The 24,467-nt window shown below is 50.2% G+C and overlaps 1 protein-coding gene across 1 annotated transcript in view; it reads left to right on the top strand.

The window, feature by feature from the left end:
* Position 1: 1 nt before the first annotated feature.
* Positions 2–24,467, top strand: part of EVC (EvC ciliary complex subunit 1) — a gene marked incomplete at its 5' end in the record, with an annotated part of 62,330 nt that continues 37,864 nt past the window's right edge. The window contains 7 exons of the mRNA XM_021677664.2: positions 2–94; positions 5,991–6,113; positions 11,650–11,733; positions 13,784–14,016; positions 15,340–15,424; positions 20,488–20,586; positions 23,544–23,681. Coding sequence (XP_021533339.2) covers positions 2–94; positions 5,991–6,113; positions 11,650–11,733; positions 13,784–14,016; positions 15,340–15,424; positions 20,488–20,586; positions 23,544–23,681 — 855 coding nt within the window. The remainder of the gene's footprint in view (positions 95–5,990; positions 6,114–11,649; positions 11,734–13,783; positions 14,017–15,339; positions 15,425–20,487; positions 20,587–23,543; positions 23,682–24,467) is intronic.

The following is a 24,467-nucleotide window of genomic DNA, read 5'->3' on the forward strand; positions in this document are numbered from 1 at the left end:
GCTGGCCCCCGCCGTGCTGCTGGGCGCCGCGCTCGGCCTCAGCCTCGGCCTCTGGCTCGGCTGCCGCGCCGCCCGGCCGCGCCCGCGGCATCAGGTGGGTCGGCGGGGCGGGGGGGCCCGGTGAGGGGCGCGCGCGCGCGGGCCTCCTGCGCCGGGTCGGCGCTCGAGCGAGATCGCGGGCGTCGCGAGCACCGGGTCTTGCCCAGTCTTCCCCTCCAGCCCAGGAGCGGCCTGGAGACGGAGTCCAGAGGGGGGCGGTGGAGTGACAGGAGCGTACCGGCCTGGGGGCCTCCAGAAGTGGCGGCTCTGTCCGACTCCGCTGTGCGACCACAGACAGCCGCTAAAGCCCACCGAGGCCTCAGTCTTCTCATCTGGAGCCCCAAGGGTCTGGACTCGCCGCTGGCCGAGGGGCCCGGCCGAGCGCGGTGGACAGGAGGGCTGCGATCCCCACCCGTGTCCGTTCTGCTGCTTGCCGGGTGGGTTACCTAACTAGCCTCTCCAGTCCCAGCTGCCACCCTGGCATGCATTCGTGCATTCATTCACTCTTTCCTCCCTGCAGTAAAAGTGTGATGAGCACCTCTGCCAGCCACAGTCCAGTGCAGGACAGACCCTGCCCTTGCTGCTGGAGGGTCACCGTCTCCAGAAAAAGCGAGATTTTAAGTGAACATTCTGGGGAGTTCGGTGCTTGCCGACTGTGTGCTGGGCGCTGAGCTAGACTCTGTGCCTGAATTATCTCATTGGATCCCCAGAACAGATTTGTGAGTTTCTTCTATTTCAGGACCCCGTTTTGCATTTGAGGAAACTGAGGCTCAGAAAGGTTCAGTGACTTGCCAAGGTGACAGATGTGTGTCTAAGCCCAGTCATTGTATTTTCCATGGGTGGCAGTGGTCACAGAATGGGATTCACGGATGCTTCACGTGACCATTGTTACAGAATTGGATGTTGTGTGGAGATGGTGGGCATACAGCGGGCATTTGATCCGTGTAGTGTGATCACTGTCTTGGGTCCTTGCCGCTTTGACCTCTTTGAGGGATGAAGTCCGGTAGGATCTGAGATGCGGTGCGTGGTCTTGTTCCCTGCATTCCTGGCCCATGTGAGAAGGAGACAAGTCCAGCAGATGGCTGCTGACGTTGGGGGGAGTGTGTTGCTGAAAGGCGTGATAAAGGTTGAACGCAACTAACATAGTGCAAGATGCTTGTAGGTCAGTTTGAGGTTGTCACATCCCGCTGGTGGTTAAGGGACACTGAGAGACACTGGCTTCTTGTGTTTAGCGGGAAGTAACACGTGCACAACCTTTGCTGGGTGCCCTGTTCCGAGCTGAGTGTTTGTGGACTTTGGGTTCTCTATTCCTGCCCCAAACCCCTGAGTTGGAGAGCTGTCATTATCCTCACTTGCCAGGGAAGGAAGTTGAGGCTCCCCAACCATGTTCTTGGTCCAGGGTCATGTGATGAATAAAGAGCGGGGCTGGATTTCAACCCCAGGCTGTCCAAAACGCTAAATCAGAGCTTTTAGTCCTCTGCCATCTGGTGATGTAGCAGGTAGTATTTGTCTTAGTCTGTTCGGACTGCTATAAGAAAAGTACCATAAACTGTGTGACTTTTAAACAACAGAAGCTTCTTTCTCACAGTTCTGGAGGCCAGAAGTCCAAGATCAGGTGCCACCACGTCTGGGTTCTGCTGAGGCCCCGCTTCTGGGTTGCAGACTTCTCACTGTGTCTGCAGAGAGTAGAAGGGTCAGGGAATCTCTGGGACCTCTTTTGTAAGGAGGACTCCCCCCCCCCGGACTTCCTAAAGGCCCCACCTCCAAATACCGTCACCTTGAGAGTTGGGATTTCAGCCTACGCGTGGGGAGTGGGGCACACACCTTCAGACCATGGCGGTGGCCCATTTCACGACTGAGTCAGCTGAGGCTTACAGGGGTTAACCAAACTATCTGAGATTGGGCCGCTGGTCAGTAAGAGCTGCACTAGTCCAGTTGAAGGTAATGGTGGCTCAGACCAGGGCAGTAGCCATAGAGGGGGCTCTGGCCCCAGGGTCTGGCTGCCGGGATTTTCTCATGATTTGGATGGGACCTTGGCAACAGCCTTCTTTCTAAGTGGACTCCTTTCCTCCTCTCTTCCTTAAGTCTCTTTTCCTAGCTTAAGGAAACGGTGCATAAGGTGTTTGCCTTTCCCCAGGGCATCCAGCCAAACGCAAGGTGCCGTGCACCCCCTGCATCCTGTTTTCCAGCCCCCCAGCCTCTCCTTGCTCCCTGATGCCTCTCTGCTTCTGCACATCCATTCTGTCTGTTTGCAGTGACCTTTCTCTGCTTGCCCGCTCATCCTTCAGGATGCAGAGAGAAGCCCCTCCAGGCTGGATGAGGTACTTCTTGCCTTGTGCACCCTGGGATCTCTGTTCTCCTCTGGTCCACGTCACCCAGCTCGTAATTGTGTGTTATGCCACTTTCTTTTTGTTGCTTTTTTTTTTCTTTTGTTTTTATTTCATCATTAAAACTTTATATTTGCATCGACATTATACATGCACATCAAGTGTTCATTTATAGGCAGCAACGTCACTGTCCTCTCGCCACTTCCCAGAAGCCACCTCGTCTAGCTCTTTCAGCCGGCTCTTTGGTCATTTACTTCCCCTTTGTAAATAACCTGCTTTCTTGGCTGCCCCTTGCATTTTTGGCTTTCGGCATAGCACTGACTTCTCACTGTGGACTGAGGAGAGGTTCAGCTCTCTTTTCTCCTCCTTCATGTGCACACCCACCTACCAGCCACCACCCCCCCCGCCCCGCCCCCTCGTGGCCATAGGGCAATTTTGGTTAAATCAGTTTTCAGTGTTTCCTTTCTGAGGATTTTGTAAGCAATTTTCACTGTAAGTCAAGGATCAGCTACGATTATGATTATTTTCCATTTTGTCATTGCATATAGTTACCCAGGGTTTTTTTTCCCCCATTGGCTCATATTCTGTGTACTTGGTCATTTAACGCTGGCTTCCCCTCCATTTCTATACATTTTTTTGAGACGTTTGAAGGCATTAAGTATTTGATCAATTTTATCTTCTTGCAAAACACCTCTCCGGAAAACCTCTCGCCTGCTCCAGTCTGAGTTGGTTGCTCTCTGGACCACTGCTTCTCTCATTTGGACCAGACCAGCAGCACCAGCAGCAGCCTGGGAGCTTGTTAGAAATGCTAATTCCTGGGCCCCACCCCAGACTCACTGATTAGAATCTTTGCAGGTGGGACCGGCAAGCTGTGTTTAAGGAGCCCCTCCAGTGATGTTTTTGTTCTTCATCTTTAAGAAGCAGCTGCTGTAGACTTTGCTGTCACCAGTGGGACCTCTCAGGGCCAATCACGCTGGAACTTTGTCACCTCCCCGACATTGCATCCTCTTTTGGGGATCCCCTCCACTGTCTTTCTGGGATCATTTCCTCCTTTGGGTGGAGCACGGCCTCCAAGATCTTCCTGAGAAAGAGATGGAGGGAAGTGTTTTTAAGAACTTCTGTGTCTGAAAGTATCTGTGCCCTTCTGTCTTTATTCTCAACTTGGTGAGAGTAGTTAAGTCATAGAATTCCAGTTTGGAAATAATTTTCCCCCAGAATTTTGAAGGCCTTTTCCCATTGTCTTCCAACTGCCATGGTGGATGTGGAGAAATAGGATTTTGTTCTGATCCCTGATAACTTTGTTTTGTTCCCCTGTGGAATCTGGAAGCATCACTTCTTTGTTCCCAGCGTAGGAAGCACACCAGGACGGGGATTGGTGGCGGTCGATCACCCTCCTTGGGCCGTGCATCCAGGAAGCCCTTTCAGTGTGCAAACTCACTCTCTTGAGTTCCTTGATGATTCTTTTCCTTTTATATATTCTGTTGTTTCTTTCGGGAACTCGTCTCATGTTTTGGTTAAATTGGACCACCAATTGCCTTCCTTCTCTCCTGTTTTCCATCTCTTTTTCTTTTTACACCATTTTTGGAAGGCTTTTCTCAACAACACTTGTGTCAAGATTTTCACGGTTTTCATTTTTGAGTCTCCTTTTCTGTCCTCAGAACGTCCTATGTTTATGCTGCCCTGTTCTTATTTTGTGAGTGTAACATCTTCTCTTGGCTCTCTGAGGATATTATAGTTGTTTATTTGTTTTAATAAACAACTTTTCCCTACACAGTGTCTGTTTCCAGCTTGCTTTTTCCTTTTGTTTGTTTGGGGGTTTCTCTTTCATATCACAGTCTGTCCTCAAGTGGCTGGTGACCCTTGGCTTCCTGGTTACTTTTAACTGGGGAGCAAAATAACACTGCTCCTCCATGGGGTGGATGAGGTTCATGCTGGAGTCTCTACTGTAGGATGATCTGATTGGGTCCTTCCCTACAGAACCCCTGTAGTGGTCAGCTATAACCAGTAAACAAACAATCCCTAAATCCTTGGCTTCATCATCTGCCCCCCTCCACCACACCCCAGACTGGTGCAGCCACAAGGCCTTCCCTGGGCATGCGGTGCATGGTCCTGCCACAGGGCCTTTGCACTTGCTGTGCCCGCTCCTGGAAAGCTTGTACCTAACATATCTGAATGGCTTGCTCTCTCACTTCCTTCATGTTTCTTCTCAAATGCCGCCTTGTCCAAGAGGCCTCCCCTCCATTCTCCTGTCCTCCATCATCTTTCTCTCTAACACTTACCACCGCTGACTTATGACATATTTATTTACATCACTCTTTTGTCACTGGACTGTAAACTCCATGAAGGCAGGGGCTTTGTTTATTTTGTTCATTACTCCATTCCCAGTGACTAGAATAAGCCTAGACACTTCGGGTTGCTTCGTAACAGTTGCGAGCTAACTCCACGACAAACTGGCGATGTTCCTTCAGTGTAAAGATTATATCCATGAGCACCATAAGAGGGGCTTGACCAGGGTCTCTGGCATAATGGGATTTCAAATACAGTTGATCATTATGATCTACGGAATCATGGCAAACAGAGAATTAGCAAATACTGAATCATTGCTCCTAGGGAAACACAGGGCTGGGTTTCTGCAAGACTCTGGCCACAACATCTTCATTAACCGGCCAATACATAACCTTGTTCGATGCGTGTTTCTGTATAAAGACACCGTATTTAATACAAATTGTTGATGCATGAACAGTGAACGCACAGCCAACAGCACAACATAACTCATGCTTGAATGAAGCTTATCCAACACACGTTTTCTCCATGAGGGGCACGCCAGCCTTCTTGCCCTTAGGAACACCGCACAGCACTTAGCATGACACTTAAGGGTCATTTTAAACAACTACGTCAGCAACGGAAAGCACAGCATGTGGAAGAAGAAGGGCATTCACAGAACACGAAAGGGACCCTGGTCTGCGATAGGAGAGCTGTCACAGGAAGGCAGGGTATCACCTCGTAGGCTCTCCGTTGGACACAGCATGGCAGGCAGTTCGAATTTTCACCACTCTGCCCATGCCCAGGCATGACCTCAAAAGCACCACAGGTGTTGATTTGGGGAGGTTACAGATAAATTTCGACAAGTAAGCAAATTTACAAATGCAGACTCTACCATTACCAAGGATCAACCATGGTTCACAATACAAACCATTCTGTAATTTAAGGGTACCTAAAATATTTTCTTGAAATCATCCGATGGCATTATGGGAAATAACAGGAAAATTAATATTTATGTGCCATTTCCCGTGTTCAGCTGTTACCCCAGGGAGCTCACAGGCTACCAGGGGCCCCCAACCCAGAAGAAGAGTAGAGTGACCTTTGATCTAAGTATGACCTCGAGGTCCAGAGGACATCCTGAGGCAGGGAACCCGGGAGCTTCTCAGGAAGCTGACTCCTGGACAGTCTCGAAGGCTGTGTGGCTGACCCCAGGCAGGGGAGGAGGCGTGACGCTGCACGCAGAGGGCCAGGCAGAGACACAGAGATGAGCACACGTCGGGTGGGGGGTTGATGGCCTGAGTCCCAGGAGCACTAGGCTGACCGGCTTTATGTGTTCTCCCCAACCCCACCTTTGGATTTTAGAAAGACGATGCTCAGAGTCTGCTCAAGAATTTAGAGTCTCATGTACAGGACCCCTCGGAAACCGGCTCCCCGTCCAGGAGGAGGAGGAGAGAAGCCCAAATGTCAAAGGAGGAGGCTGTGGACGTAAGCTGCATGTTTGGGTTTATTTGCCGAGTCGTGTGTTGGGTGTCATGTGTCCCACTTGGCAGTGCAGATGCCATCCAGATGAGCCTCTGACAGCCTTCCTGTCCCAGTTGGCTTCTTTTCTGTCATATAATTTACATGTGGTAAAATGCACAAATCTGAAGTTTACCGTTGGATAAGTATATACATCCTTCTAACCAAAACCCCAATCTGGAACATTCCATCACCCCCAGAAAGTTCTCCAGTGCCCCTTTCTGGTTTACCCTCCTGCATATCCCCCACCCCCCGCCCCGCCCCTTCCAGAAGTAGGCACTGCTGTGATTCCTATCACCAGGGTGGTTTTGCTGTTCTAGAATTTCACATCAGTGGGATCGGGTGCTTGCTTGGGATTGCCTCAGCATCCTGCTTTTGAGACTCACCATGTTGTTGCACGTATCGATAATTTATCCTTTCTAATTGCTCAGTCCACTTCGAAGATAGAGCACAGAGTGGGTTGTTTCCCGTGTTTGGCTATCCTGAATAGGGCTTCTGTGAATGTTTGTATGTAAGTTTGTTTTCATTTTGTGTTATTTCTTTTAAGTGAATGTTAAGTAAATATCCAGGAGTGCAGGCTCTGGGCCTCTTGAGGGACATGTTAAAGGTGGATTCTCCCTGGTCCTTCCTCAGTGACCCCCACCCTGTCCAGCCTGAGCCCGCCCATAGAGCATCACTTTGTGCGTGAGCTCCGTGGAGAGACAGGGTGTTTCTTCCAAAGGTATGCTATTTCTAGACACTTCCTGCTCCCCAGAAAGTTCCATGGATCCTGGTCATTTAACCTCAATTGCCCAAAGGTAAATACAGATATTTAGGTAGGTAGATAGGTAGGTAGACAGAGAGAGAGCTAGAGCGTTCCTGAGAAAAGGGGAAAGGTTTTTGTTTGTTTGTTTTTTGGTTTTCCGGGGTGTTTTTTTTAGCACTTACTGAGTACCAGGCATTTTCCCATGTGTCACTTTTAAGTGATGTGTACACTCGTGTGAATTACCCCATACACCTCTCTCAGCAGACCCATGAGGTAGATCTTATTTATATCCCCTTCTCGATGATTCCCTTACACATTCCAGTGGAAAGCTTAGCTGCCTTCACGGGGCTGGCACGGGGAGCCAGACCTGGAGCTAGAACGAGCCCCTGGCACATAGGTGCTGTGTGTCCAGCCCGTGTCCCTGCCTCTCTGGTCCCAAGTGCTTGTCTCTCCCCATGTGTCTGCATGTGTGTGTATCAGGGCGGCTCTCTAGGTCCCTCTGTCTCGTGTCTCTCTCCGCGTGCATCTCTGTGTGACTGTGTGAGAGGTGGGTGCGTGATATCTCTCTTTCCCTCATCTGTCTCCCTCTGTCCCTATCACCCTGTGTTATCAAAACCCTGCTCACATGAATGAAAATATACGGCTCCACAAAAACATGTACACTGTGTTCATAACAGCCCTCTTTGGCCAAAATGTGGAATCTCAAGTGTCCATCAGCTGATGAATGGCTCAACAGAATGTGTTCTATCCATACAATGCAATACTCTTGGGCCATAAGAAGGAAAGAAATCCTGAAACAAGTTACAGCATGAAGGGACCCTGAAAATAGCATGCTAACTGAAAGAAGCCGGTCCCGAAAGACCGCATACTACAGGATTCCATTCATATGGAATGTCTACAACAAGTCCATTGACAGAGACAGAAAGGAGGCTGGTGGGCACTTGGGGAGGGGGTGAGAGAGATGATAGCTAACAGGTATGGGGTTTCTTTCTGAGATGGTAAGAGTGTTCCAAAACTGATTGTAGGAATAGTTGCAACATGTCTGTGAATATACTGAAAATTACTAAATTTCATGCTTCACGTGGTTGAATTGCATGAATACAACCCTGCTTACACAGAGGGTGGCCTTGGAGTGGTGAAAACACACTGGCTCGGGGGGCCTGGCGCCTGGCTCCCAGGAACTGAGCCCTGTCACCTGTTTGCTGTGTGATGCTGGGCAAGAGACATAACCTGTCTGAGCCTCCGGTTTCTCGGCTTCACGATGACAGTAATGAGGCTGGCCCGACGGTCACCCATCGGTGGACTCCATGAACATTCCGACTACAGGACAAGTGTTCATCGGTGTTTCCAGGGAGCCAAGTCCCTCTACCTCCCTGGAAGGCTCGCTCATGTTTTTACCTGGTAATGTTTTACCTGTTAACCATTTAGCGACGCCAGACGATGCCCACGATCAAGCTAATCATTGCCAAGAGCCAAGTTAAAGATCTGCCTGTTCCAGTGACTGGCTTGCCAAAATGCCCTGCCTTCTGCAGACCAAGCTTGTCAGGGAATGTTGGCCAGGACTCATTCTGACAGGGTGAGCTGAACTCTAACTTCGACGTCCCAGAATGCACGGAAAACCAAGGCATTTGTGGTTCGCACCACTCCTTGCCTGAACTTTATTTTGATGAAGAGCTCACGTCAAGTCAAAAACAAACAGAAAATTCCAGAAGGTTCTTCAGCGTGCCATGGCACAGCCTTGGTTCTCTTCATCCTGTCCTTTTGTTCTGGAGGAGGGAGAGGGGACTCTCCTTCGTGGATGCTGCCGTACACTCACTGAAAGAACATCTCTACGTCGGTGAGTGAAACGCCTTTTCTCTTCCGGCAATTATGCTTTCACTAATTTTCTGAATAATTGCATTTCTCCAGCTGAAGAAGTTTTACATGGTAGGCTCGCACTACAACCAATTTTCTGTATAATTGTATTGCTACGGTTGAGAAGATTATCAGAATTTGGAAGGCATCTGAACTTAATAAGAAAAGCTGTAAAAAAAAAAAAAAAAAAACAGAGCAAAAACGTAAAAACTAAAAACAGCAGAAGTCTGTTCACTCCTGGATTCTGTATGCCGAGCGCTTCCAGGTCCTTCATCCCAACAAACACCATGACTGTCAAAGTGCTAGTCCTCACTCCTCGAGGGGCTTGCAGTCTGCAGGTGGATGGGCCAGAAACACAAGTGCATTCACAGGTTCCCCAAACAGCCACAGTAACCTGTCACCTGAGCTTATGCTTCGACGTGCATCCCGGTTCTGCTTCCAGACGTCCCAGGTGGACCCCGGCATCTCCATCCTGTGCTTCTAATTATGTTTTCCATATTAAGTGCAGTTTTTGCTTTCCATCTCTGCTGGAGGGCGGGGACCGTGTCTTCCTCTCATTTTCCACTCCTTCCATACTGTGCTTTCTTTTCACCTCTGTTTGTAAGAAGTTTAGAAAAGCACAGTGCCCTCTGCTTTCCTAGATTTTCTTGAGCAGGTGAGTCCCTGCTCAAGATTAAAATATCTTAATCACATTTTAATCAGACGCACCTCCCACTTTTCATTTTGTATTGGGCCCCACAAATTATATAACCTGTTCTGAAATCAGCCTTTTCGATCTTACTGCTATCCTTTGATTTTGTACCCACATGGCTTCAAGCAGAGATTGGGGCTGGGGGCTGGGACAGGCCATGCTCTGCTCCCTCGGATCACAGGGATGCCAGGAAGGGGTTGAAGCTGGCAGTGATGGAGGTTTCAGGTTTAAAAGACCATCCGATTGCCATGTAGAGAATGCATTGGAAGGTGTTAACCTCTGAGACTCACTCCATGAAATAGGGATGATGGAAATAGTACGGACCTCCCCAAGCTGGCTGTTGTGTGATAATTAAATGAACAAGAGTGCATAAAGAGCCCAGCACACAGTAGGCGCTCGGTGCACGGATGGGAGCCAGCTTGGAGGCTATTGCAGCCCTATGGTGGTGGCTCAGGAGAGTGTGATGGGTCCGAGTGACATTTAGGAGTCCAAGCTGGTGGGCTTTGTGGTTGATTTGACATGGCAGGTTGGGGCGTGGGAGCGACAAAGTATCTTGGGATCTGACCTGTGTTCCCGGAGAATGATGAGGCCAGTCCAGAGGTCTTCTCCACCGAACACCCAATTTCCTGTTTAACTTCCTGGCTCTCACCCCTGTTCTTATTTGCATGATGTTGAAGGAGACAGAAAGGTGTCAGCTAAAGAGGAGGGATTCCGGAGCCAGGGAATCTGAGCTCAAATCCCAGTTCTGGCATTTATTAGCTGTGTGATCTTGGGCTCTGTGTCACATCTCCCCCTCTGGGATCTGGAGACAGTAGCCCTCGGAAGTGGAAGGAGGTGGCACGTGTCGGTGGTCTGACCCATTCTTGTCATCTAAATCTGTTTTTGTGAGTCATTAAATACAGATGGAAATGACAAAGCCCTGCCCTCACCATGTGGCCTTCATCCCCACCCCGCCCAGAAGGGCATCTTGGTGAAACCCGCTCTGGAGACACCCGGGGGCCACACTGCTGGCTCAGTCAGGTGCCAGGTCAATGCCTGCATCATGAGGAAATGATAAATCCTTCTGTATCCCCCATGGTAGGGTATCTCATTCCAAGTTGGCAACTGGCAATCAGTCATTAGTTATAGAGCTTTTTTTTTTTCAGAAAGGTGTAGTTGAGAAGTATTGAGGTAGATGTGGGTGCAGTGTAAGCCCATCAGCCAGCTCAGAACCAGTAAGTAGAAATTTCTCGTGGTCTGGAATGCCAGGCTCCTGACTGGTCTGCCTGTTTGCCCTCATCCCCTGCAGGTCATTTCTAAAACATTTATTGAGCACCCACCTAGCAAGGTGCAGGGGGCAGCCCTGGCAGGAGAAAGACCCAGAAAGCACGTGGGGATGTAGAGCAGCTATGAAGAGGTCGGTCCAGCTGTAGTCAGAGAAGACTCCCCGGAGATGTGGCTCCTTCCTGCCATTCCTTAGAGCTGCCTATTGCTTCACTTCTGTTCTGTTCCAGCTACTTTCCTGGGTGCTTTATCTACGCGGTCCTGGGAGGGTGGATACGGTACCTGTTTTCTGTCTGGGAAGACTGAGGCTCAAAGAGACGTGAAAAGACTTGCCCAACCACTTTTCATTTAAGGGTCTGATCCAGAGTCTTGCATGAATATTGCCATGTGGGAGTGTTTACACCTTTGGCAACACTAAAACTATTCTGTTTCTTTTTCCACTAAAAGGTGGGTCACAATTTTTAGGAAAACTTATTAATTATTGCCATGTTATTTAAATACATATTTCTTCCAAAGCTGAAGATCTAGAATTAAATAAGGAATGTACTATATAACATCTGTCTGTCCATCCACCCATCCATTTATCCATCCACCTTTCCATCATCCTCCCATCCATCCATCCACCCATTTGTCCATCTGTCCATCCATCCATCTCTCCATCTACCTATCTACCAATTCGTCCATCCATCCATCCACCCACCTGCCCATCCATTTTCCTGTCCATCCCTCCATCCATCCCTCCATCCATCTATCCATCCATCCATCCATCCATCCCTCCATCCTTTCACCCAGCCACCTAGCAGGTGAACACCTACTTGGATCTAAATATGCCTGCTATGGTCCCTTCCTGAGGCCACCGTTACAAATGGGATGTGACAGTTCGGTAACTCTTAGTGGTTTATCTTTCCTTTTACAGAAAGCGCCCCATGCCATTTGTTCTTCCTTCCCAGGAATGTGACCCAGCTTTCAACAGCAACATCACAGCATTTGCTCTGAAGGCAAAAGTCATCTATCCCATCAATCAGAAGTTCCGGGTGAGAGTCCTCAGCTCCGTCTGAGAAATGTGATTACTCAGTAAGGTGCTAGAGATTGGGGCAGGAGTAGGCAGATGAAGTGTGTGATTTTTGGTCCTGTCTGGGGGTTTTACAGCAAGTCCTTTTAATAGGGATAATTTTGAGGCTTTGTGATGGAGCAAAACTTTAGGATGAATCCACTTTATGACAGCGTTGTCGGGGACAGGGTATAGCAAGGTATCCCCAGGAACAGCAGGTGACAGCCCAGTTGGGCAGCATCCTGCCGTTCTAGGCTAATACAAACATGGGCACGGACGCAGTGACTAGCCTTGCTCCTCACTCACACATGCCCCTCCCACGTTACTGAACACGTCCTGGGGGGCTGGCACAGTGCTAAGCATTTGTCACGTGATAGGCATTTCATATAAGGTAAATCATACAGTCATTGCCTCTTTGTGCATAAGGAAACTGAGGCCCAGAGAGGCTAATGACCTGCCTGAGGTCACCTGGCTGCAGGTCTTACAGCTGAAGCTGGGAATTCACACCTGTGGTCAGGAGTTTTGCAGATATCAGCAGATCCCACGGTGTTTCCAGGGGCTGTTGACCTGTGAGAGTCTCCATAAAGGAAGAGTCCCTGGTCCAGTACTGGAGAGAAATGCAGCTCGCTCTCCTGCCCATAAAGAGGACAGGTTCTGGAGTCACACAGACTCTGTCTTAATTCCCACCTCCACCATTTTCTGTGGGCCATTTCCTGACTCAGCCTCCGTTTTTTCATCTGGAAAGGGGGCCGCTGGGCCCTCCTGCCTCCCCCGGTTGTTTGAGGGTCAAATGATAATAGACATAGGGCTTAGCGTAGCGTGTGACATCTGAGCGCTCAGTATTTGTTCATTTTTTTTCAATGATTATTTGCTTTTGAAGACAGCTGGAGCCAGGCTCTGCAAAGTCCTGCACCAAAGACATGATTTCACCTCACTTAACACAGACTTTCCCGAATTAATTTTTCTGCGGAACCCTTACTTACGGGGAGCAGTAACCGGAACTGTTCCCAGGAGCGCGCATTGGGAACTTCTCCCTGCACTTAGCTATCTGGTGGGCGGTTGAAGGGGCCAAACTCCCAGAGCGGGAGCGTGATTCATCGTCCACAGCCCTGGCCAGGCAGGCTCCTGGTGGGCACTGGGATAATCCAGTGGTCAGGACAGCATCGTCTTCACCCTGGAGGCCCTCACCATCTGGGCAGAGCCTGTAGGATGGTGTGTGAGCCCAGGCAAGACAGAAATGACCAGAGGCCTGCAGAGGCCTGCGGAAGCCTGCGTGGGCTGGGAAGGACTCTGGGTCTGTGTCTGGGGGGAGGGATGCTTCCGCCCAGCAGACAGTGAGCGAGGGCTGTTTCAGCAGGGGGACCAGAGTCTGGAAAGGCCCAGAAGTCTGAAATGACAGGGGAGGTTTGGAGCTGGCAGCCAGCTCAGGAGTGCTTGGGCAGGCACACCCTGGAGCAGCGAGACAGGCTGGACAGAGGTGGCAACAGACAGCTGATGAACCCTCCAGCCACGCTAGGCACTAGGCTGTCACCTGGCGTGGTCATGGCAGTGCATGGGGCTTGAGTTCCTTGATAAGAGCTTTGGGCCTATCCAAGGGCAGTGGGGAGCCACCTCGAAGGCCTGGGGTCGGGAGGGTGATGCCCAGGTCAGCGTAGATGGGGAAGAGCTAGGTGGTCAGCGGGTTGGCAGACAGAGCACACCCAGGGGTCTGAGCCAGTGGCGGGAGAGGGAGGGGGGCCGGCGGACTGCTGTGGAGGTCAGAGTTGGCAGCCGAATGTGGGGTGCAGGTGGGCCACCGGGGAACAGACGCAGACTAACAACTAAGGGGTAGGAGCCTGTTGCACAGAGGCTGGCCTGCTGGGGACAAGAGCCATGACATGGGTCCCTGGGGCGTGGACGTGACCCTGGGGGAGAAGCTCTACCTGTTCACTCCCCTCCCAGTCTGCCCCCACCTGGCCTTCCTGGTGGAATTACTGAAGCAAAGTCACAATAGGCCCCACGGACTGAGTGTGCTTTCTCTCCCGTCACCCCAGCCCCTGGCCGACGGTTCCTCCAACCCTTCCCTGCACGAAAACTTAAAGCAGGCTGTCTTGCCAAACCAGCCGGTGGAGGCTTCCCCCTCCAGCAGCCTGGGGAGCCTGAGCCAGGCCGAGAAGGAGGACTGCAGCTCCTCGTCCAGCATCCACTCAGCCACCAGCTACGACAGGTTTCTGAGTCGCACCTTCGTCCGGGCCAACAGCTTCCCCGAGGCGCTGATCTGTGAGAGGTAAGGAGGGGGAGGCGCGGGTAAGCCGACCAATGGACCCTGTCTCTGTCGGTGTTGGGAATGGAGGCCCAGAGAGGTTAAGCAAGTCAGCCACGGACACACAGCCACGCAGCGTCCGAGCCGGGGCTCCCCAGCTGCCGTGGTGGTGTTGGCCAATGTGGGAGTTATGGAGCCCGGCCTGAGCCCTGGGGAGAGCCCCGTTAGGGGGCCTCACTGAATCACTGACGTGCCCTGGGCCCGCGTAACAGCAGCCAGCACGGATTAGATGCCTTCTGTGTACCAGGCAGAGTGCTGAGCACTTCGCAGGGATTAATTATCTCGTGAGGATGACTGGGTCTGTCTTCTTCAGTGCAGCGTCCCCACTGCACAGCGGGACCCTGGGGCAGGTTCAGGGACAGATGAATAAAAATGAATCAATCAATGAACTAATTCCTATGAATGACCCTATGCAGTAGGTGCTATTATTGCCCTCATTTTACAAAGAATAAAAGGAGACAGGCTGAGTAGCTTGCCCAAGGTCACACAGCAGGTGAGTGATGGAGCCGGGTTTGGCTTATCTCCAAAGTCCATGCTCTAAATCACCAAACCACTCAGCACACTGGAGAGGCCCAAGAAACTGAGTCAGCACATCTGTGCTTCAGTCCTCAGACCTCTCTGCTCTGTGAAGTTCGGTGAGTCCAAGTGGCCCTTCCTCGGTGAGATGAACCAGACCCGACCTCCACTCAGGGCTGTGGAAGGAGAGGGCCCAGACCCTGAGCTGGGTGCTGACCTGGACGGTGGCTCAGCCCGCTGGCTGGGAAGGGCTGTGGATGAGCTTTGGGACTTAGTGGCCTTGTCACAGTTTGGGTGGGGGTGTGGCCATTCAAAGTGCATTTGCCCTCGCAGGACAGATGGTCCAATCCGCCCTGCCACTTACTTGCCCCGTGACCGTGTGACCACTACTTGACTTCCTAAGTCCGTTTCCCCATCTGTGAAGTGGGCATGAGAACGTCTGCCTGCAGGGCAGAGGAGAGGTGACACGTGACTCAGGTATTCCGATGCCGGCAAGGGGTGTGATCCCTCTTTGCTCCCACCTCCGACTCTTGCTGCCTCCTGCCCTTCACGTCTTGGGCAGCTGTTCCCCTCTGGTCACAAGTGAGTTTCAGATAGTTCCCTTGATTCCTTCGTATAAACCTGGGGCGGCTCTTAGGCGTCTCTGGGTGCTGCAGAACTTAAAATCTGGAGTCAGGACGCACCGAGGCTTGTACTGAGCAGGGATGCGCTAACTCCCTGGAACATCTCAAATACTCTCAGTGGCTTTCTGTTTCTCTTTCCACTTTTCAGTGTGGACCTTGACTTGTGTATCTATAACCTTCACTTAAAAGATCTGCTGCATCTGGACACGGCGCTGAGGCAGGAGAAGCACATGGTAGGTGGCAGGGTGGGCCGCTCGCCCTTCCCCGGGTCCTGAACGCGGCTCTCCGCGGGCACACAGTCCTGAGTGCCCTCTGGGGGTGGGTGCTGGTGACCGTGGAGCCTCTGGGGCCAGAAGGGACAGAAGCAATGTGTGCCTGCTGATGGGGCGCGGGCTCTCCTTTACTGGGAGCTGCGGGGCGAGGCAGACAGATGAGACCCTCGTCCCACAGGTCACCTCCTGGTGGACACAGGTAAAAGGTGTTGGAAAGAGAGGCATTTTTGTTTTTTAATTTAAATTCAATGTAATTAACATATGGTGGATTATTAGTTTCAGAGGTAGAGGTCAGCGACTCATCAGTTGCATACAACACCCAGTGCTCATCCCATCACGTGGCCTCCTTCATGCCCGTCCCCCAGTTACCCCATCCCCCCACTCCCCTCCCCTCCCGCAACCCTCAGTCTGTTCCCTAGAGTTAAGAGGCTCTTACGGTTTGTCTCCATCTCTGATTTCATCTTATTTTATTTTTCCCTCCCTTCCCCTATGGTCATGTTTTGTTTCTTAAATTCCACATATGAGTGAAATCATATGGTATTTGTCTTTCTCTGACTGACTTATTTCGCTCAGCATAAGACCCTCTAGTTCCATCCATGTCGATGTAAATGGTAAGATTTCATCCTTTCTGATGGCTGAGTAGTATTCCACTGTACACGTATACCACATCTCCTTTATCCATTCATCTATCAGTGGACATCTGGGCTCTTTCCATAGTTTGGCAATTTTAGACACTGCTGCTATAAACATTGGGGTGCAGGTGCCCCTTTGGATCACAACGTTTGTATCCTTGGGGTAAATACCCAGTAGTGCAATTGCTGGGTCATAGAGTAGCTCTATTTTCATCCTGAGGACCCTCCATCCTATCTTCCCGAAAGGCTGCACCAGCTTGCGTTCCTGCCAGCAGTGTGAGAGGGGTCCCCTTTCTCCCCAAGCTCGCCAGCATTTCTGAAGGAATGCTAATAGTAACAACAATGTTGATGCGCGCCGACTTTGATGTTGCTCACTACGAACTGGGCCCTGGGCGTGTCACACCGATGGTCAGCTGTGAACCTCACCGCAGCCTGGAGGGGTGGGTGCTGTTATTATCCCACATTACGGACAAGGAAATGGCGGTGCAGAGAGGACTCTCCCAGAGTCGTAAAGCCCTAAGTTGGAGCTGACATGGGAAGTCTGGTACCTTTTCATAGGCCTGCTTTCTCTGAGTGGATGAAGGAGCAGCGAGGAAGCCAAAGAGACACGTCCCACCAAAGCTGCGGAACCCCCGGGCAGGGCTGGCCAGGCCTTGGGGCCACGGAGCTTCAAAAGAGGAGTTCTTCCTCCCGAATTATCGAATGAGGGATGAGACCTATGGGGGGGGTGCTGTTGGAAAGAGAATGGGAGACTGGTTGATGGAGAGGGTGACAGAGACAGACATGCCCACAGGGTGCTTCGTTAGACACTGGAAAAATAGAAACATCAAGTTGCAGATGCAGTAGAAAGACACGGGGGCTCTGTGAGAGCAGGATGGGCCTCGTAAACAGGGGCTGGAAACCAGAAATCATACCAGGACTCCGGAAATAGAGCCTGTTCCCGCGGCCCCACGGTCCTGGAAGAGCCCGTGGCCTTGAGGCAGCGGCGGCCTGCTCTCCTTCCGCCACATCCCGTCCCGCTAGCCAGCAGGTGGCCCTGGCAGTCCTCTCAAAGGCTCCATGCTCCCGGGAGGGCCGACGGTGTCTGTGCTCAGAGCCCCATCCGGCTGGCCGCCTCGGCTCCAGAGCAGCCAGCAGATGCCCGCGGGGAAGCAGCTTGCTGTCATGGAGAAGGCATCCACCATCACTTGTCTGCGTGACGGAGCCTATCCTCCCTGCCCGACACGGTACCAGGGACGGCCCCCACCTGTGTGGGGCCCACTCTCCGGGGGGAGAAGGCAGTGAACCGCACAAATGCACCACGGCAGACAGTAGTGTGGAGCAGACCATACGGCGCCGTGAGCGTGTGGGGTGGGGGGGACTGAGTGAGTGTGGGGTAGATGGCCAGGCTTCCCTGGAGGGAGACCCGTCAGCTGGAAGCTGGGGAAGGAGCCCTAGACTAGGAGTCAGAGACTTGGGTTCTGGTCCACCCTCCCACACAGATGAGCTGTGTGACCTTGAGTAAGTCACTTCCCCTCTCTGGGCCACTTTAGGAAAGGTATAGAGATAATGTTCTTCAGCTCTCACCCCATAGAATTACTAGGAAGTGAAGCTGTCCTGCTTTGAAGGGTCTGTGTAGACAGAGCTCCAGGCTCTGCCGGGCTGTGTGACCAGCACCATCGCAGACCCGCCTGTGAAGCATGAAAACTCTGCTAGGCTAAGCCCTCTAAATGCCTGATCTCAAGGAAGCCTTACTGTTGTTTTTCACTCACGAGAAACCTGAGACTCAGAGAGGTCGGGTCAGTTGCCCCAAATCACACAGCTGGTGAATGGCAGACACAGAACCCAAATGAGGTCTGAGTGCAAGGTCTGTGTGCCTGCATATAGTAGGTGCTCCACAGAAATGTGCCCACGGACGCTGACACCGCCCTGGGGGACCCCTCTCCACCCATGGCCTTTCCCTCCCTGTGGGGCATATCTTCGTTGTGTGCGGGACCTGGGGAACTGCACCAGCACTCACGGAGACCTCAAGCTCCATTTCTCTGGGAGAGATCCGTCCACACAGGTCAGTTCAGAAGTGACTCAGACCGAAGCTGGGGGGGTCACTGTATTGTGCAGCGGAAACTGCCCTAACGCTGTGTGTCCACTCTGTGTCACTAACAAATTTAAAAAAAAAGTGACTCAGAGCAGATGTGACCGTCATGCAGGCCAGGAGCTCAGAGCTCCCTGGTGGTCCTTAGGGGAGAAACTGGCACTTGCCTTGTCAGGAGGTAGACAGAAGCTGCATTTGACACCGTTAAAAGCAGAATGGCAGCGAGAACAGCAGAGATTAGGGGATGTGTGTGTTGGGGGGTTGCCAACAGAGGGATCATTCGGCCTAGGGGATTCTCCTGGTGCTGAAACATTCTCTATCTTGATTGTGGTGGTGATTGCATGAATCCGTACTTGGAGTAAAGTTGCATAGACAAACACACACACACACACACAAATACATGTGACAATGAGTGGAAACGGAGTGAAGTCTGTAGTAACTGCATCGGACCAAAGTCAATGTCAGTTTGGGGTTTGATATTGTCCCACAGTGACGTCACATATCACCCAGGCGACAGAACCCATGGGACTCTGTACTGGATTGGCACCTTCCTCTGACTCTGTCTCTGTAATTTTTCCAAATTAAAAATTTTTTGAATTGAAAGGAGACAAGACAGTGCACATCACGGATTCAGTCTGGGGTCAAAACGAAAGTGGGTTTGAGACCAACATCTTGAGAAAAGAACGTCACCTTACATGGCCTCGACTTCAGTGGGTAGAAAGCCAAGATGACATTGTGTTCCCAGAGCTCGTTAGCACTGACAAGCATAAGGAAGGTTGGTGGAAAGTTCTAGGTTCTGTCCCTCATGGCTGTCCCTTGTGACATGAAGCCAGTTTTCCAGATTTCTCAGCCGAAGAGTTCCTTGTCTATAAAATGGGGAAGATTGTACCAATGTTCTGCATGCTATAAAAACCAAATGGAATAATATACATATTAGCTTGGCATAGAACAGTGTTCAACAAACCTTAAAACAAGGGTTGCAAACTGTGGCCCTTGGGCCAATCCAGCCATGCCTGTTCTTGTCCCTATTGCCCACGGCTGCCTCGATGCTGGAACAGCAAAATCCGATGGTTGCAAAAGTGATAGTATGGCCCACAAACCCAGGAACGTTTACTGTGTGGCCCTCTAGAAAAAAACAACAAAAAACAGCGGAGAAAATCTTTAGGATCTAGAACTAAGCAAAGAGTTCTTTCTTAGACTTAACACTGAAAGTGTGACCCACACAAGGGAAAACTAATAAATTGAACCTCATCAGAATTATAAACTTGTGCTCTGCAAAAGACCCTGTTAAAGAGGATGGGGGAAAGAGAAGTATTCGCAAATCACGTATCGACAGGGGACTCGCACCTAAGACATATAAAGAATGCTCAAACCTCCATAGAAGTAAACAATCCAAATAGAAAAAGGGCAAAAGCCATGAACAGACATTTCACCAAAAAGGATATACAGTCGACAGGTAAACACACACACACAAAATCAGATAAAAGATGCTGGACAGCATTAGCCATTACAGAAGTGCAAATTAAAACAATGAGATATATTTAAAAAATGAGATATGACTACACACCTCTCAGGTTGGCCAAAATAACAAATGGTGACATCACCAGACGCTGGCAAGGATGGGAAGAAACTGGATCCCACACGCATTGCTGGTGGGAGTGCTGAGGGTCACACTGAAAAACAGGCAGTTTCTCACAAAACCCCACAATTGCACTCTGGTGCATTTAACCCCAGAGAATCTTATGTTCACACAGAAACCCGTACGTGGATGTTCTTACTAGTTTTATTCACAATAGCCCTGAACTGGGAACACCCAGATGTCCTGCAGCAGGTGAATGGTAGGTGTGGAGACAGCACCCTTGGACGGTCCTGGGTGTCCCCACTTACAAGAGGACCCTCTCTGGTGTAGAGGACACCTCCATCCATCGTGACAGGAGGCCAGAGTGGATGACTTTATACATCCCAGTTCCAAACTGCCTCTGATTCTTCCCACAAAGAAGCAACAACCCTTTGCCTTTTATGTTTTCTTGACTTGTATCGGGAAATGCAGAAGGACTGGCAAGAGCAGGCACCTCATGAACATTTCTTGAATAAATGAATGAAAAGCAAAAGAAGTGAAGCATTTTTTCTGAGAAGCTTTATGAAAATACAGTCCATTATAGGCTATTGTCATGATTTATAACCTGAGGTATTTCCCCCTAGCAGAAAGTATGTGTGCGTGAAGAGAGAGAGAGAGAGAAGAAAGGGACAGAGGGAGAGATAGAGAGGGAGATACCATTTCTAAGCCTTTCTCTTCATTATGTTTCCCTTCTTGGCAATAGATGTTTATTCAGATTTTAAAAATGTGCCTCCTTGATCTTCTTCCTAAAAAGAAGTCTGATGATGAATTATACCAGAGGATTCTTTCAAAGCAAGAAAATGTGAGTAAGTCTTCAATCTATATTTCAAGGTTACTTAAAAATAGCTTATCACGATATATAAAACATAATATCATAAGAAACTATTTTTTCACGTGTAAGAATAATTTATTACAATATATGCTTTTGAACACAATGCAATTATGTAAAAATATGTGTACAAATACAAAAATGACCATAGGTATTATTAAAATTTGAAAAATATTGAAAGCAGGAAAACGAGAAGAATATTGGTCATACCTGCTACTCAGAACCACTGTTACTGTTATCTTCTGAACAAGGTTGGGTATTTTTATTTACTTATTTTTTAAGATATTTATTTGAGAGAGAGGGAGAGAGAGAGAGCAGGGGAAGGGGCAGTGGGACAGGGAGAGAGATTCCCAAGCAGACTCCATGCTGAGCGCAGAGCCTGATGCAGGGCTCAATCCCAGGACCCTGAGATCATGACTTAAGCTGAAATCAAGAGTGAGACACCCAGGCGCGCCTGGGGCTCAGTCGTTAAGCATCTGCCTTCGGCTCAGGTCGTGATCCCAGGGTCCTGGGATCGAGCCCCGCATCAGGCTCCCTGCTCAGCGGGAAGCCTGCTTCTCCCTCTCCTACTCCCCCTGCTTGTTTTCCCTCTATCGCTGTGTCTCTCTCTGTCAAATAAATATATAAAATCTTAAAAAAAAAAAAAAGAGTGAGACACTGAACCGACTGCACCAACCAGGCACTCCTAGGTTTTTGTTGTTGTTGTTAAGTTTTTATTTATTGATTTGAGAGAGAGAGAGAGAGCTCAAGCAGGCAGGGAGGGGTAGAGGGAGAAGCAGATTCCCTGCTGGGCGTGAAGCCCAATGTGAGGCTCAATCCCACAACCCTGAGACCATGACCTGAGCCAAAATCAAGAGTCGGACACCCAACAGGCTGCGCCAACCAGGTGCCCCTAGGTTGGGTATTTTTAAATACCTAATTAATTTATTGGTTTTAACTGTTTATACTATGGTGCATTCTACTCCTCTCAAGCTTTTATATAGAGTTTACGTTGCTTTATGTGCAGTGAAACGAGCCAGGTCTTGGAGTCTGACTGGTGGAGGTTGATACCCTGGTTCTTTCTTTCACAAACTCTCAGAATCCCAGGTTCCTCCTGTCCCATGGGATAGTGATTCCCGTCCTGTGGGATCATGGAAGGGCTAAGAGAAGTGTGTATGAAGCACCTAGCAAAGTAATAGTTAGACCCTGAATCATGATGGCTGCGCACATCTTCCTGACAACCACAACAACCATCTTCCTCATCCTCACCACCAACATCTTCCTCATCATCCTCATCATCACCACCGCCACCACCATCTTCCCCATCACCACCCCATGAGATGTGGGGGATTGGGAGGGCATGTTTCTCCCCCATTCCTCTGGATCTCATGGGGAAGGATGAATCACTGCACCCCAGGAAGGAGGTGGTGCATCATCACCGTCACCATCCTCAGGACCACTGCTACCAGGATTGTCCTCATCAGGCAATGCACACGTATTACAGTGCATTTCATGCATGATTTTATTCCATCTTCACAGCAGCCCTGTGAGTGGCCATTATTATTATTTTTGTTTACAGCAGAGGAAACTGAGGCTCACTGAGTTTCAGTGACTCCCCAGTGAATAAATAATGATGATCATGGTGATACTGGACATTCCACACATAATAATGAAGTGGGGTTCTAGCACAAGAGTAAGAGTTTTGCCGTCTGCAGACCCCAGATCTGACTCCACCGCCAGCACCTGTAGGGCGTGTTAATCACAGTGGTGGTGGTGCTTGCTCACGATGGCCCCCGGACTTCTAGAAGGGGACAAGCGGTGCCCAGAACCCGCAGCTGCTCTTGGGAGAGAAGCAGCGTGACGGGGATGCGCGCAGTTGGAGGAGTGGGCATCTGGGGTGGGTGGGGCTGAGGGACCAGCCCAGCGCGCCACTTCCTGCCACTGCAAGGAGACTCCGGAGGAAACACCCCAACTCCTCGAGTACCGGGCTCCTCGGCTGGAAGGAGCCAGCCCTGCTCTGTCGAAGCAACCCCGCAAGGGCCCAACACCATGCACGGCCTCGGCTGGGACACGCAGAAGCAGTTTTTATGGGCATCGTTTTCCCTAGTGAAGCTGGGGGCGAGCCGGGGCGGATTCCAGGTCTCCCAGCACAGTTCTGGAGAAGACAGGGCTCCTCCCAGACTCCACCTCGGGGCCAGAGGGACTCCCTACAGAGGGTACCCCCGTCCTGCCCCCATTCTGAACTGATAACAAAGGGTCAGGGACAGGCGCACAGAAAAGTCGGCTTCACTACGGAGAGGCCAGCTTGGAGGACTCAGCTTCCGCACTCTGGATCCCAGAATTCACCAGATTGCCTGCCTCGGTGTTGACCACGCCCACCACCTCTGCGGCAGGCCCTTCGCTGCCCAGCACACTATGAGCTAAGGACACCCCACAGCCATGGCCTCCCCATGAACGGCCCATGCCAAAGAGGAAGAGGCTGGACAAGCTAAGGGTGCCACTTCCTGCTGTTGAACCCACCAATCACATCACGTCCTGCCCTCCCTGGGTTGTAGTGACTAATCCTTCCCCACGGAAACCAGAGGAGTGGGGGAGAAGCATTCCCTTGCAACCCCCTGAAGTCACGGCATTTTCCAAGACTTCGTAAGAAATGAAAGAGACTAATTTACCATTTTTTTAAAGTATGTTCTATTTTTTTTTTTCGAGGGGAGGGAGGGAGCAATATAGAAGAAAAGAATCCAGTATTCTTGGGACTCTATGTCTAATGAGAAAGATAGATTTCTATCATCAGACTTAAGTAGGACAATGCCAGAGCAGCTAATTATGGTTAAGAAATATTTTGTGATAATGTGGTGAAAGATGAAAGCATTTCTTTTCTAGAATTTAAGATATATTAGATTTTTCCTTTGTTTATTCCCACCACCATCCCCACTTTTTTCTGTTTTCCCCAGGACTTGGAGGAATTAGAAAAGGGACTTCAGGTCAAACTGTCAAACACGGAAATGTTGGGGGCTGGTGATTCTGAATACATCACTCTGGCAGATGTGGAAAAGAAGGAGCGAGAATACTCTGAGCAGCTAATAGATAATGTATGTGATGGATTTTTTTTCTTTTTCCTTATAAAAACCTTGGTTTCTGGGGCAGTTAAATTAGCAAGATTAAAGAGATGGCACCTAGAAGCATGTTTAAGACTTGAAATCCCTGATGTGTTCTGCCCCAAAGCCAGTGATCCAGTTTCGGAAAGTAAGTGATAGAGAAGGTATAATGAAGGGGCGAAGATTTACAGAGTTTTTTGTTTTTTGTTTTTAAATGAATCCCCCTTGTTTAAATTTTAGATTGATCTTTTTGTCATTCAAAGCAAAGTTTGCTCTAACCCTGTATGTCATTCCCGCCCTGTGGATTAGAGCAGACGCTGGCTGCTAACTTTTCGACCCGGGCATCACTCATAAATACCTGCTTTAAATTCCAAAGAGGGTGGCTTCCTTCAAATACCCCTTTTTTGTATTTCCATTCCACTACCCCCTGTTCCTATATTAGGTATTAAACAGGGTTTTTTTGGGGGGGGGGTTGGCACCCAAGCACTGTGCTGCACACTGGGGATTCAGAATGCCCTTGGACCTGGCCTTGCCAGAGATGCACAGGCTAGCTTAGTAGGGGGACTGACAGGTGAGCAGATTTGGACTTCATAGCTTACAAGCGTTGTGACAGATGAAAACACTAGAAGGTGGAGGCGCAGTGGAGAGAGGAATCCGTTTTATCCTAGGGTTAGGAAAATCTTCGTAGAAGAAAAGACCCATCGAGAGGCCTTTTGGGAGAAGTGTGGGTGGATGCTGGCCTGTGGGCAGGCAAAGAAGGGAGCCAGGGAGGACTGAGGA

Source organism: Neomonachus schauinslandi, chromosome 2 (genome assembly GCF_002201575.2).
Source record: "Neomonachus schauinslandi chromosome 2, ASM220157v2, whole genome shotgun sequence".
In the NCBI taxonomy this organism is placed as follows: Eukaryota; Metazoa; Chordata; class Mammalia; order Carnivora; family Phocidae; genus Neomonachus; species Neomonachus schauinslandi.